General features: G+C 34.1%; 2 protein-coding genes across 2 annotated transcripts in view; one reads left to right on the top strand and one right to left on the bottom strand.

Moving 5' to 3' along the window:
* BIRC6 (baculoviral IAP repeat containing 6) overlaps nucleotides 1-14,238 on the top strand; it is a 268,208-nt gene that overhangs the window by 66,948 nt on the left and 187,022 nt on the right. Inside the window, 9 exon segments of the mRNA XM_029231389.1 lie at nucleotides 382-513; nucleotides 2,580-2,758; nucleotides 3,756-3,889; nucleotides 4,240-4,401; nucleotides 4,492-4,623; nucleotides 5,534-5,631; nucleotides 7,016-7,163; nucleotides 7,957-8,090; nucleotides 12,890-13,024. Coding sequence (XP_029087222.1) covers nucleotides 382-513; nucleotides 2,580-2,758; nucleotides 3,756-3,889; nucleotides 4,240-4,401; nucleotides 4,492-4,623; nucleotides 5,534-5,631; nucleotides 7,016-7,163; nucleotides 7,957-8,090; nucleotides 12,890-13,024 — 1,254 coding nt within the window.
* LOC114900333 (40S ribosomal protein S26-like) lies at nucleotides 10,811-11,345 on the bottom strand. Its single transcript, XM_029231390.1, has one exon. The coding sequence runs from the start codon at nucleotides 11,343-11,345 to the stop codon at nucleotides 10,989-10,991; it is 357 nt and encodes a 118-aa protein (XP_029087223.1). The 3' UTR covers nucleotides 10,811-10,988.

Below are 14,238 nucleotides of genomic sequence, written 5' to 3'. Positions count from 1 at the left end.
TTTTAAGAACACAGTTAAAAATAACCTATAATTCTGCTTTGGCAGTATGCTTTAACTTTCAGCGCATCTTTGTGAACACAGCTGCACTAATACTTGCATTCTTGTTTTTTAATATCTTGAGATTTGAAATCATGTCATGGTTCTGTAATTTTTTTTTTAATCAAGGTGAATGTAAATAATATGGGAGTGGAAAAGCAACATAATATATCAGATAATTGATTATAGTTCCTTAGCATGATAGTGAACTCTTATTTGAACACATTCAAATATGGAATTTTGTGTGGTGCTGTTACATGTAAATGGGATGGATATTTGCTTATTAAATATTACATTTTAAATTATAAGCTAACTTAAAAGAAAAATGTGTATTTTTCTTTTTAGGTCTTAGATTATGTCCGTTTTTAGAAGATCATAAAGAAGACATTCTGTGTGGGCCAGTATGGCTTGCTAGTGGCCTTGATCTATCAGGGCATGCTGGGATGTTGACGTTAACAAGCCCCAAACTTGTTAAAGGTGAAGTAACATATTTTACAAAAGCAGAATAAATAATCCCACAATTGTAAAAGTAGATTAGAAAAAACTGATTTCAGAAAAGTAAGGTATTGTTTTTTGGGGGACTTTTCATTAGTGATTCCATCAGTTTCCTGGTAGCTGAGGTAATTTCCTCTCATAAGTGATTATTGTTATGTGAAACTTCAGATCCTACTTTCTGTGTCTTGAAGGTCTCAGTGCTTTTTAAAAAAGCATAAAGAAGATGAATGTAGGATGACTTAGCATGACATACAGAATTCTTCAAATAACCAGACATCATGTTCTGGCATGTTTGCCTTTTCCATCAATTTAAAGTCCTGTGTCTTCAGAGTGTTGTATATTGTTACAATATCTTCGCTTATGGGATTTTTATAGAGGAGTTTTGAAAGTATCAGATGTAATGATCTGAGTGTCTTAAGCACAAATTATAATTAATGTATATTTTATATCTTATATCTGTAAGATATTAGATATTGCAGTAGTAGGACATTTATTTCACCTTTGTATCTCAGGGGTGAATAAAAAAAGCCAACAAATGAGACACTTACCTTGATTGTTAAAGTAGAATTGGAGGTAGGTAAGGTGTGGAGATCCTTCCCTAAACCAAGAAAATATCTGACCACCTAAGTAACAACTATTTTAATTTGTGTACATTCCCTTCATAATGTTTGTCCCTATTCACACGCTTACCTTTAGCTGCAGACATAGTATATACACAAGTTTGAATGTACTCCCTTGACTACATCTTATTCATTCATTCATTAACTTTATAAGACTCTTTAACTTTTTTAACTTTTAGGCCACATCCTGGGTTACAGTGGTGAGCAAAACTAATAACATCTCTTCTCTCATATTGCTGAGAGTATAAGTTAATTTTGTTGAATGAGAGTGTGAAACTGAAAATTTTGTATGAAAATTAAAATGTCGGCTTTGACAAAATTGGGGATAAAATTATGTAACATGTATTTCAAAAGACTCAATAATGTAAAAGTGTTAATTTTCCCAGAATTTAATAGAAATGACTCTTCTTCCCATCAAATTCCTAAAACTTTGAACTGGAGAAAATGATTGCTAAATTTTTGTGGATGAATAAAAGGATGATATTGGCCAGAGACATTTAGAAAAAGAAGATTGAGGCGGAGGGTCTTATTAGATTCTAGAACCTAGAATAATGCAGCAGTAAGAAGAATGTAACAGTGTGGCGCTAGCACGGTAGGCAGACGGATCAGTGGAAAACAACAAAAGTAGCTTTTGTAATTACAGAAGGATTTCATACCTGCTTAGGCAACAACCAGCTTATGGTTTGTTCATGGGTATATTAGTTTGAGGGTATTTTTGCAATAAATTTTACATATAGATTGTATAGTATGATCTCAACTTAGTTAAAACCATATAAAATTGAAGCTAGTGATAATAACAACCAATATTTATCGAGTGCTTCCTTTGTGCCATGCAGTTATAAGTATTTCAGTTACCTTTGAGGTAGGTACTATTATTATTCTCATTTACTTTTGAAGAAACTGAACCATGGAGAGGTTAATTTGTCACATGCCTAATAAAATGGCAGAACCATTATCAAAGCCAGGTAGTGGCTCCAAAGCCTGTGCTTTTTCAGCTGTAATACTATAATGCTTATGTGTATGTATGCATTCACATATGTATGTGTGTGCATGCGTGCATTAAAGGACTGGATGGATACACATATACATCATTATCTTTGGGCGGTGCTTTAATGACAGTATTTTCATTGTGTTTTTCTGTAGTTCACAAAATTTCTGTTATTAAAATGAATAACTTCTTTGATTGGGGTAAAACATGTGAGGTGTCAAAACTTTCTATCTTAGGCTGTTCATATAACTCCTGTGCTTTTTGTTCTTTTGCTACCAAAGGTTATTTAGCCATATTGTATGCAAACAGTATAATTCGAAAATTCTGGCCAAGTGTATTTTTCTTTTTGTGGAGTTAATTTAACTTGCTCTGGGAAGACAAAAAACAATTTGATTTTTTGGCGATTGAATAATTTATTCCCTTCTGTACCACTCCTCTAGGTATGGCAGGAGGAAAATATCGTTCATTTTTAATCCATGTCAAGGCAGTGAATGAAAGAGGAACAGATGAGATCTGTAATGGCGGTATACGTCCGGTAGTAAGACTTCCATCCCTAAAACACCAGAGTAACAAGGGTTATTCACTTGCTTCACTCTTGGCAAAAGTTGCAGCAGGCAAGGTATGAAACAGTATCATTTTGAACTGTAACGTGCTGTTTTAAACATGGTGGTTGAGATTTGACACACTGTTAGAAGTAGTATGGCCCATAATTGATTTATCAGTAGACACTTTCGTTTGTTTGTATTTTTTCTCTGCAGCAAGTTAAAAAAATATAATCAAGGAGAAAATATTTGAATTAACTTTAAGCCGACTACCTAGCTTATATAAAGTACATTCAGTAGGGAATAATTGTTAGCAGGTACTTCCCTGTATAATTATTCTTAGTTCCTTGGGTGTGAGAGTTTGTTTCTCTGCCCTCTACTGATAATGCACTACTTTTTTTTTTTTGTTTGTTTGTTTTGTAAACATTTGAGAGACTGCAGGAACAGAAGTTGAGAAGTGATTTTAGAGATGTATCTTAATTTTCATGGTTCATTTTCTACAACTAGCTATATATCATGCAGTTTCCTCATACTTGTTTGATCTTGGACTTTCCCGAACTCTGGAGATTTTGTTTCTCTATCATCATTATTCATAAGCAACAGTAGCAGTACCAGTAACACTAATCATCTTATATTTGTATAGGTCTTCCAATTTTTCAAGGACTTCTGTGTACTTTATCTGATTTAATCCTCAAAATAACTCTGAGGCAGGCAGAGCAGGTGTTATTACCTCCATTTTTTCATGTTGAAAGTGAGTGAACCTTAGAGATTGGGGCGCTCACATATCTTGTAGAGCTGTAGCTGGGACTTAGACTCAAGACTTTGGCTTTATAATCTTAATTCATTGGGTTATTACCTTTAAACAGTGACTATGTCTTTCTTTCTTTCCCTGTTATAATTCTGGGCTAAATTAGTCATTTACTGAATATGAGGGTGAAAGCTGTCATTTTAATTTGAGATTTATGTTTTGATAGCCATAATTCAGTTACATTCTTTTATTTATAGACTTTAATAGTAAATAATTTTTTTGTTTCATTTGTTTGTTCATTCAGTTATTTATTTTTGTATGTTTAGGAAAAATCTTCTAATGTTAAGAATGAAAATGCAAGTAGCACCCGTAAATCCGAAAACCTCCGGGGCTGTGACTTACTTCAGGAAGTCTCAGTCACCATCCGAAGATTTAAGAAAACTTCAATTTCTAAGGAAAGGTAACCTCATTTTCTTGTACTATTCTTAAAGTAATAGGAGTACAAAGGAAGAATTCCAATAAATATACCAAAATACACAAAATTTTTTAATCCTAACTTTTACTTGAAAATTTTTATTTGCTTTTCATTTCTCTTAAGAACTTATCTCAGTGATGGTATATACTGTCTTTCCACTTCATTGGTTCATCCCTGGTGTCTTTATAGTGCTTGGGAATTTTCAAAAGTTCTTTTTTTAAATTGTGATAGTAATGATTTCAAATGAAACATTATATGTCCAACCAGGTTGAAATAGCTTTAGTTTTAACTTTTCTATTTTGGTTGTTAATGTGTTTATATATTCTTTTTTGTAGAGTGCAACGATGTGCCATGTTACAGTTTTCAGAATTTCATGAGAAACTTCTTAACACTTTGTGTAGAAAAGCAGATGATGGCCAAATCACAGAACATGCCCAGAGCCTTGTGTTAGATATTCTTTGTTGGTTAGCTGGAGTACATTCAAATGGACCTGGAAGGTTAATAAGATTTTATTTACCACGGATTGCCCTTTGGATGTTATGATTGGAAGTTCAAGATGAGCCTAAACATCTGCTATTGTTTTGCAGCTCAAAGGAAGGAAATGAGAGCCTGCTTTCAAAAACACGGAAATGTCTTTTAGACATTGTACATGTTTGCTTCTTTGAGGCAGGACGCAGCATAGCCCATAAGTGTGCACGATTTCTAGCCTTGTGTATCAGGTTGGTTTGTTTTCTTTGTTTTTGCTGTACGCGGGACCTCTCACTGTTGTGGCCTCTCCCGTTGCGGAGCACAGGCTCCAGACACGCAGGCTCAGCGGTCATGGCTCACGGGCCCAGCCGCTCCGCGGCATGTGGGATCTTCCCGGACCGGGGCACGAACCCATGTCCCCTGCATCGGCAGGCGGACTCTCAACCACTGCACCACCAGGGAAGTCCCTGGTTTTTTTTTAATTTGAAAATATACGTTGTAGGTGCACCTGCAGTTTGGCAGGTGATACCTTGTCTATAGTGTTATTTGGTCCCTGTTGAATATATGTATAACTTAAGAGGATTTTCAAAAGTTGATGAGGATTATTGAGATTCTAAGAAAAAATTTGGTTTTTTTTGGGCGAAATGTCATGTTAAATAAATCGAGTAATAAAAGAATTCTACTAGGCTTCTTTGCCTATTAGGAAGACTTCGGGGAGTTTGGTAAGGGGATCCCTTCCCCCACTTTCACTCCTGCTGTCCCTGATTGTCTTTGGATTGTTCACCCGAGGCCTTGTTCCCAGTTACATAATAATTTTACCAGACTTATTTGTAGTGTTATGCAGATCATTTTCTCTAAACCCTGAAACTATCTAGGAAGTGTTTAAAAGCTAATAGTCTATATTGACTATACCTGCTTGTTAGCCCTTTTTGGTAAAAAAAAAAAAAAAGAGTGGTTTAATGTGTAAGAAAACAGTTACAAAGACCCTTAGTATAAATCAATCCCTACTATCTTTCTGCATGTCTATAGGGCTTTAAGGCAGATTTTCTTTCAATTTGTATGAACACATTTTAAAGATTTTAAAAGTACTACACCATGTTTAGAGTTGGATTTAGACCTTGAGTAATGTATTTAAATTTTTTCTTTTAAAATTGTTTTCAGTAATGGCAAATGTGACCCATGTCAACCAGGATTTGGATCTGTTCTGTTGAAGGCCTTACTTGATAATATGTCGTTCTTACCTGCAGCAGCAACTGGTGGTATGTGAAATTAGTTCAATCACAAATAGCTGTAGCCTTAGGAAATATCTCACAGTATGCTTGGGGTTGTGTAGTAACTTTCTTTTTATTCTCAATTAGTTTTCTTTTTTTCTGTAGCTTATCTGTTTTTTAAGGGGTTTTAAATTGTGATGGGGTAGGCAGATACTCTCTGTTCGATAATATTTTTAGGAAAAAGTTAATGGGAGATTTAAGTAAATAACCAGGTCATCTCAATTCATACATTTTCTGTACTTCATTAAAATAATTGAGTTGCTTGGTTGTTCACAAACTAAAATGTCGGTAAGTGCCAGAGAGATGACATAAATAAGAAGAATGGTTCATACACATATTGTGTGAGAATGGTAGGGTCTGTGGCAAACTCTGATTGCCTAAAAGGAGCCAGTGGGTTGTTGTTTTTTTTTTACAGCACCTAAAGACTGTGGAAATGCCATTCAAAAATGAATGTAGTTATCAGGTAGGAATTTACTATGAAGGGCTACAGATTTGTCCTTTACCTAGTGTTAGTTTTTTGTGGGCATTTCTCACAGTCTTTTATTTTATAAATAACCATTCAACAAGTTATCTCAATGAGATAAACATATTCCACAAGGATTTGATCTTGGTGGTATACCAGAAAAAAAGTTTGCTCAAAGTTAGGATAAATGGTTATTTTATCAATACCTTAATTTAGACAAAGAGTCTGTTTATATTTACCTTGAACATATATTGACTAAAACTATGAACTGTTTGTTTTATAGAGTAGAATGTTTTGGACTTGGTTGCTCACTTTAATAGTCTCTGGTGTTTAAAACAGTTTCTTGAGGATAGTGTTAGTGGTAGGGTGCTTAAATTATGGGATGTATTTAGTTAGATACCTCAAGTTAGAGTCTTAAAATACATCATCATGGTCACCTTTTAATATCACCTTTGGTCTGTATCTAACTGGCAGTATGGAATAACTACACTTCATTCACTTGCTAAAGTATATTATTTGTAGCTCACTGCCATCAACTGGTTTTGAAATTTTTAGTACAGAGAAATAGTATTTTAGGAAAGATGGCTTGAAGGGCCTGACATCTCCGCTTTTCTAGCTATTATAAAATGTCCCTCAGAGTCATCTCACGTTACTGAAAACCTAAACGACTAGGTTGATCCTATACACTTCTCAAAAAATATGATTGCAGTTCTTTGTCAGTGTCCTCTTAGAGTCCTCCAAGGAGTTAGTCCTTCTTTGTAATTTGCCCTTACAGATTTTATTTCCAGAAAATCCTTCTAGGAAAAGGGGACATACTGATAAATATGAAATCTGAAGTTCTCTTTGTTAGAGAAAAATGAGGAAGAGAAACAGTGATTTAAACAACTGATTTGTTGTTGTTGTTTTCAGGTTCGGTCTACTGGTATTTTGTCTTACTGAATTATGTTAAAGATGAAGATTTGGCTGGGTGCAGTACCGCGTGTGCATCTGTGCTTACTGCTGTGTCCAGACAGTTACAGGACAGGCTAACACCAATGGAGGCTTTGCTTCAGACAAGGTATTTTAATCTATGAAATGACTAATCATGGGCCTTTCTGGATATGATACCACCTTTGCACATAATTGTTATTATATATATTTGCTTAAGTTTTTCTTCCCTTTATTTTCTCCGAAAATAATTCCCTTTAACAACTTTGGAAGTCCTGGAGATAGTTATTCAGAGGGCTAATTATATTAAAATACTTAAAAGTGGTGTATCTTGCTAATGGTAGAAGCACTTAAGGTAATTTGTTTCTTTGTTGTTAAAACTTTGTAAGCAAAATTATGTAAATCACTTATTGCCCTTAACTAGTATTCTTTATCTGCTGTTTGATTTTCTAAAACTTAAACATAATGAAATAAGAAATAGCTAAAGGTTAGATTTGAGTTCTTGCCTAATCTTCATTATTTGAAGTATCTTATTTAAAGCAAGGATTTTTGTAATCTTTATAGAATAGAAATCTTGATTTCAATGAGACGTTACTCAAAGCCTTTGTACCTTCTGCTGAGTCAATGTAATGATTGAGGCAAGGGAGGGGTGCTTGATAGCTCTTTCTTGATTCAGACTGCAGATGAAGGTTGTCTTGGTTCATTAGTTATCAGGTTAATTGAAATCACATTTATTGAGTCTCTGGACTGTATCTTTTGGAGTATAGGTTTTCAGGGAACACAGTTGAGATTCAGTGAATTTAAGGAGTTAATAGTGTCTCCTTCTGCCCTGTGTAAAAACTGCTTTGAAAACTAAGTAAATAGATAATTTGTTAATTAGATGGCTGACAGGAAAATTGTTAGGACATTATTTTATTTTTCAGATATGGATTATATAGTTCACCATTCGATCCAGTCCTCTTTGATTTGGAGATGAGTGGCTCTTCTTGTAAAAATGTATACAACAGCAGCATTGGTGTCCAGTCAGATGAAATTGATTTATCAGATGTCCTTTCAGGTAGTAAAGTCTTTTATTAAAGGAATTTCTGAATTTTATATCTTGGGTTTAAGTTACCATTGATTTTTTAACGGATTGTAGTCACTACATTCTATCTTTGAGAACTAAAAGTTTTTAGAACTTAACTTTAGTATCTGTGAGTCATTATACTATTTGCCTTTGTTTCTTAACTCCCCCCTCAAAAAATATTGAAGTTATTTTTGAAAGGGTTGCAAATTTGGTTTGTGTGTGTGTATGTGTTTCATTGCACGTCAGTATGACGTTAATGCTAATAAGAGATTAAAATTTGGTTATTTGTTGTAGTCCTTTCAGTTTTATGTGGTGTGCCTTTGTTGTTCATAAACTCAAAGAACATGTTATTTCATATTACAAAATATGAAAATAAAATTAATTTATACTTATTTTAATAAGCAAAGATGCAGAAAGAAAAAATAATTTTCTGCATCTTCTATCACACTGTCCTGAGGTGAACTTGGTACACCATGTTACATGTATTCTTGTATGCATTTCTAAAGATGTTTTTAGGATTGAATGTATAACGCTATTTGTATAATTTTTTCAGGTGCTAGAATTTGGTGTTTTTCTAGTTTTGTCAGATAGAGCAATGATCGCTTTGTTTTTTGTTTTCTTCCATCTTACCGAACTTACTGCAAGTGTTGCTAGTAAACCAAAATGTTAAAAAATTTATTTGTAAACATATTATGATAAGTACCACATTAATTGTAAGTAAATTTTGGGAGTTAGTCTCAGGCTTGTAAATTATGAGTTGTGAAAAAAGCAAAAGAGAAAAATCAAATATAGAAATATAAATAAAACATAAAATGTCTCAACTCTAACCTCTTCATCCTTTTAGATTACCATTGTTAACAGGATGCTTAGCTATTTAGACTTATTTGCTACACGTGTTTATGAGCATTTTTAATGAAAGAGGTCATACTATACTTTTGGTCTGTTACTTGCTTTTTAATGACTTATTCTGCCTTAGATACTGGTGTTATCTCCTCTGTTTGATGACTTAGGCTCCTGACTACCTTACTGCCAGTGTGTCTCTATCTAAGTGACTTGTCAAATTATGAACAGAACTCAGAGGAGGGGTTAGAACTAGACCTGTAGATGCCTTCTGAACTCCTTAGGATAGAATGAAATTCCTTATAGAGAGAACGTAAGGAGAGGACGGTAAAGCTCAGGCCAAGCCTGGGGGTTAAATAAGCAAGAGCAGCCATACTCTATATTATAGAGTATCATAGTCCCAGAAGAAGGGACTTAGAAGTCGTGATATACGTCTCCATATGAACGTCTCTTCATTTTATTTCTCACCATCCAGCATTCCTTTTTTCAGTTAATGGCATCCATGGCACAAAACAGAAATCTGAATGTTATCCTATCTTTCTCTTCCTCCACAATGAGGCTGTCATCAGATTCTATTTTTCCACCAACATATATTTCAAATCTGCCCATTCTCTTACTTCCCACGATCGCAGTATTACGATCTAAGCCACAGTCGTTTTGAACCTGGACTACAGTAATAGCTTTCTAACTGGTCATTCTGCATCTGTTCTTGGCTCACTTCTATACATTCTCCACAATGGAATGAATGCAATCATTTTTGAATGCAAACCTGATCTGATCATTCTCTGTCTCTTCTTAAAATACTTTTCATTTCTTTCCATAATTGTGCAGTCCAGAGTCTCTAATATAGCATAGAACATCTTGTGTGATCTGCCCTGTTAGTTTTCTTTCTGTGGCCCAGTGATTCTCAAAGTGTGGTCCATAGGTCCCCTCAGGGTTCCTGAGATCCTTTCAGGGAGTCCACGGGTTAAATGTTTTCATGATAAAACAGTGTTACTTGCCTTTTTTCATTGCATTGACATTCATACTGATTGTGCAAAAGCATGATGTTCTTCCCCATGCACTTAGAGTAAAAAGTATGGCAGTTTCACTTAGAAATACCTTTGATGAAACAGTAAAAATTGTTAATTTTATTAAAGTTTGAACCCACGAGTATGCATCTTTTAACTATTCTGTGATGAAATGGGAAGTGTGCATGAAACACTTCTGCTGCATGCTGAAGAACCATGGTTGTTTCAAGGAGGTGCACTTGTGTAGTTGTTAGAGTTATAAGCTGAACTAGTTGCTTATTTCATGGTATACCATTTTTATTTGCAAGAATAACTGATAAAATACGTTTATTCAGATTTGATTATTTGGCAGGTATTTTCTCAAAAATGAATAAAAAATGCCTGTCAGTATCCATCCAGTTGATAGTATTTGTTGCCAATTTTAGAAGTAGACTTTTAAGCAGAAATTAGAATTTTGGAAAACTTGTTTCCTCTGAAGTGAGCTTTAATGACTTTTCTGATGGGCTACGATGATATTAGTGAGTGTCATTTTCTGATATTATATGATGAAATGTGTTAACATTTGGAAGATCTGTATATAGCAGTGGACCAGTATTTTCCCTATGATTGATGCATGGTGATTCAACATCAAGCATGGGTTTGAGAAGTTCTTTTTTTAAGATTTTTTAAGATAGAGTTTGAGAAGTTCTTTTTTTAAGATTTCAGATACTGTATTGCAACTAATCCTAAACTACCACTTTTCAAGTTTTTGAATATTTAATACTTTATTAAAATATTCCGTTCTTCTCCAATCACATATTTGTATTGGGTCGGCGTTTCTTCATGTATTTCTGCCAGAGCATCCTATTGTAATACATTGAATGCAGAGGCAGATAGGCAAATCCAACTACCTTCTGATAAGCCAAATTTTAAAGAGATTTGCAAGAATGTAAAACATCACCAGTCTTCTCATTATTTTTGTTTTTTTCTTAAAGTATAATTTCCATTTTATTGTCTTTCCAGGGGACAGTATTTCTTTAGTCTTTAAGAACTTAGCTTCTTACATGGGCTTCGGTGGAGGTCGTGGGGCAGCACCAGCAGGTCTAAATCCAGGTGGAGGTGTTCGGTCCTTCCCGGCTTCCCGAGAACGATTCCTGACTGCCTTGCTGTGAATGGCACAACTCACGCAGTAATGCAGTTTCACATACAGCTTGGGAAGCACATAGGCATCGAAAACACTCGCTTTGGAAATGTCCCGGATGGCTGCGGCCTCTACGATGTTCCGAATGACGAGCTTCTTAATGGCCTTATCCTCGGGCACGCGTCGGGCACAGTTGGTGCAGCGAATAGGCTGCATGTGGCTGCGGCCCTTCTTGGCACGACCATTATTCCTTGTTTTCTTGGTCATAACAGTCATTTTTCATCAAAAGATGCTATTTAGTTTTATACCTAATGAGTTTATTACTGTTATACTAATTAATGTTTAAAATATTCTCATCTTAAAATTTCTACCTTGATAAATATTTCTATATAGACACACACACACACACACACACACACACACACACACACACAGAGCCAACATAAATGAAAACTCAATTTTCAAGTTCTTTTAATTATTTTAAAGATGTGTAGAGGGGTTTTAGGGTTGAGAAATGTTCCTCTAGGCACATTTTTCTTTCAGTTTCTCTAATGTGTCATGTTTCTTCCTACTGAAGGGATTTCACTCATGTCATTTCTTCTGCCTGGATTCCCGTCCCAGTGGAATAAAGACAAAAATCTTTTATTCTTCCCATATGTCTCATCACCTCATCATGGAAGTTTTTTATTACCCCTGGCATAGACTGATTTCCCCTTGATTTATTTATCCTTTGAACTTCTCTTAAGTAAAGCATAGGAATTTTTTTTCGGTTCAGTTGTATAATTAATTGATACCTGGTAACCTTGAACAGAATATGCATTTCATGACAACTAGGGCCTGTCCCTTTTCTTGTATCTCCCATGTCTTCTATTGAATAAGTGCTCAATAAATATTTTTTTAACACACGTGTCAGGTCCTATGCTGGGTGCCAATGGGACGTTGGAGAACAAGGTTTTGACAGTTTAGTCTTGCGTTTAATTTATTCCTTCAGATATTTGATGATATTTTTCATCTCTCTCCATTCTTTCCATCTTCTCTTTCTGTTCTACTTTGTGTGTTAAAGAATTCTGTTTAAAAGTAGTGCTCTGATTAGAACATTTGAAAAGTACTAAAAATAACCCTTCCCTCTTCCTCCCCTCCCCTTGTACGATATACACTACTCTTAATTCTTTTGTGTTCTTCTGTCCAGTCTTCTTACTGTGGTTTTATGATTCGCATAGTTGTGACCATTTGATTTTTCTTTCTTACTACTACATGTGCCAACTTAAACTTTTTATGATTATAAGGTAGCATATCTCATTCTAGAATATTGATATTATATTCAAAATATAAAATTTATAGATAAACCTTGCTAATATTTTAGAATATTTTTTTAGTTTTTAATAAGTGTCATTTGTACTGTTGACATCATAGAATGTATTCTGATATTTTGCATACTTAAACAGATTGAGTAATAGCTAATCTAAGTAGCTGGTTATTTTTTCCCCTCATTTAAAATCTATTTTATTTATTTATTAATTGTTTTTCTTTTGTCTTCTATTCCTCATTTAAAATCTAAATCACTTGTTATAGTTTCTTGTTAATGTGAATGGCCACTAGGTTGCTTCTCTGCAACTCTGCTTTTGTAGTAAGGAGACTAGTATCTATTTGTGTGTTTTCTTAATACCACGTCCATTGTTGAAGCCCTGTGTAAACCCTGTGTTTATGCATTTATACATCTTTCTAATTAAAATCGAAGTAGTAGCTATAATTCTCAATATGACTATTGCCTTTTTAAGGTTAATTCACGTTTTATAAAACTTGTCTCTTTTTTGTATTAGGAAATGGAAAGGTCAGTAGTTGCACAGCTGCTGAAGGTAGTTTCACATCTCTCACTGGACTTCTAGAAGTTGAACCTCTGCACTTTACTTGTGTGTCAACTAGTGATGGAACCAGAATAGAAAGGGATGATGCAAGTACGTTTACTGGTATATACCTTCTCTTATTATATACATTCTTTTATTACATATTTTATGTTGTAATAAAGTGATATATCAGTATTTACATATCAGTTTATAGTATATGTAAATTCCTTTGCTGTCATGTTTAGTAGAAACTTATTGGTAGGAGGCACATTTTGGGGAAAAATCATAAGTGGTTTCATATTCTTTTCTAAGTCTATTCATGGGTTTTTTCCTACCCTCTAGAACCCTATGTTAAATCTTTTTGTTTTATGTATGTGCATTTTTAGAAACATTTTAATTTGGAAAATATCAAACATAACGAAAGTAGAGGGACGAGTACAATAGACTATATTTTCATTACCCACCTTCAGCAATCAGTCTTGATGGTCAGTTTGGCATCATGATGTAATTTCTTGTGTTTAAAGTTAAAGGTATATTTGGTAATGTCTTTGAGAAGGTTGAGATGAGTGAAGACGAAATACTGTTTTTTCAGCTAGTTTAAAACAACTTTGGATATATGAACCAGTATTTGTGTGTGTTGAATATATGGTGGTGTTGATGTTTTAAATGAATAATCAGTGAGAAGAACTTCTGTTTATTCTGTATATCTTACTTTCTTTGTTTTTTCTTCACATTGTAGGATCAGTGTTTATTTACAGTTAGTTCTATCTGGGCACAAATAATTGAAGTTTTTATAATTAAAAATATTGGTATATGGTTTTACATTTATATTACAGTCCCAGAAGTGTTTTTGAATATTGTCTTGAATGAATTCTGCTGTTGATGGTTTTTTGTAAGTAGGTGTCTTTTTGTTTCTTCAACTGTCTAACAGAAAGTAAAAATAGTTTGCTTGAGAAGTCTTGAAAAACTTAATCTTGCACTTGGGTCCAGAATGGCAAAGTGTTTTAAAGGGAAATTAACAGTGCTTTGAGTGCCTTTTTATTCAGAATCATCTTATATCTTCCAATTGTAGAAGTAACCACTAAGTGAAATTCATGGCTTATGTAGCTGAGAGTTTTAATTTAAAAATAAAATTTTATATTTCTTTCATATGGAGATGCCAGAAGGGTCAAAATTCATTTGTGTTTGTTTTCTTGGACTATTGCAGTCATTTTGTAGAAACTTATATATTTACAGTGGTATGGAAACATGCGATAACAAGAAATTAAACTTCCAGAAAACTCTTTGGTTCTAAATCAGACTTTTTTTTTGGAACTGTCATGAAA

Source organism: Monodon monoceros, unplaced genomic scaffold (assembly GCF_005190385.1).
Source record: "Monodon monoceros isolate NGI ecotype Baffin Bay Population unplaced genomic scaffold, NGI_Narwhal_1 Super_Scaffold_19, whole genome shotgun sequence".
NCBI classification, from domain to species: Eukaryota; Metazoa; Chordata; class Mammalia; order Artiodactyla; family Monodontidae; genus Monodon; species Monodon monoceros.
The sequence above is the reverse complement of the archived record's forward strand: the minus strand, read 5'-3'. Positions and strand labels throughout refer to the sequence as shown.

Bases quoted from the DNA above. Each gene is read 5' to 3' on its own strand.
- LOC114900333 (XM_029231390.1), bottom strand. From the start codon at position 11,345: ATGACTGTTATGACCAAGAAAACAAGGAATAATGGTCGTGCCAAGAAG.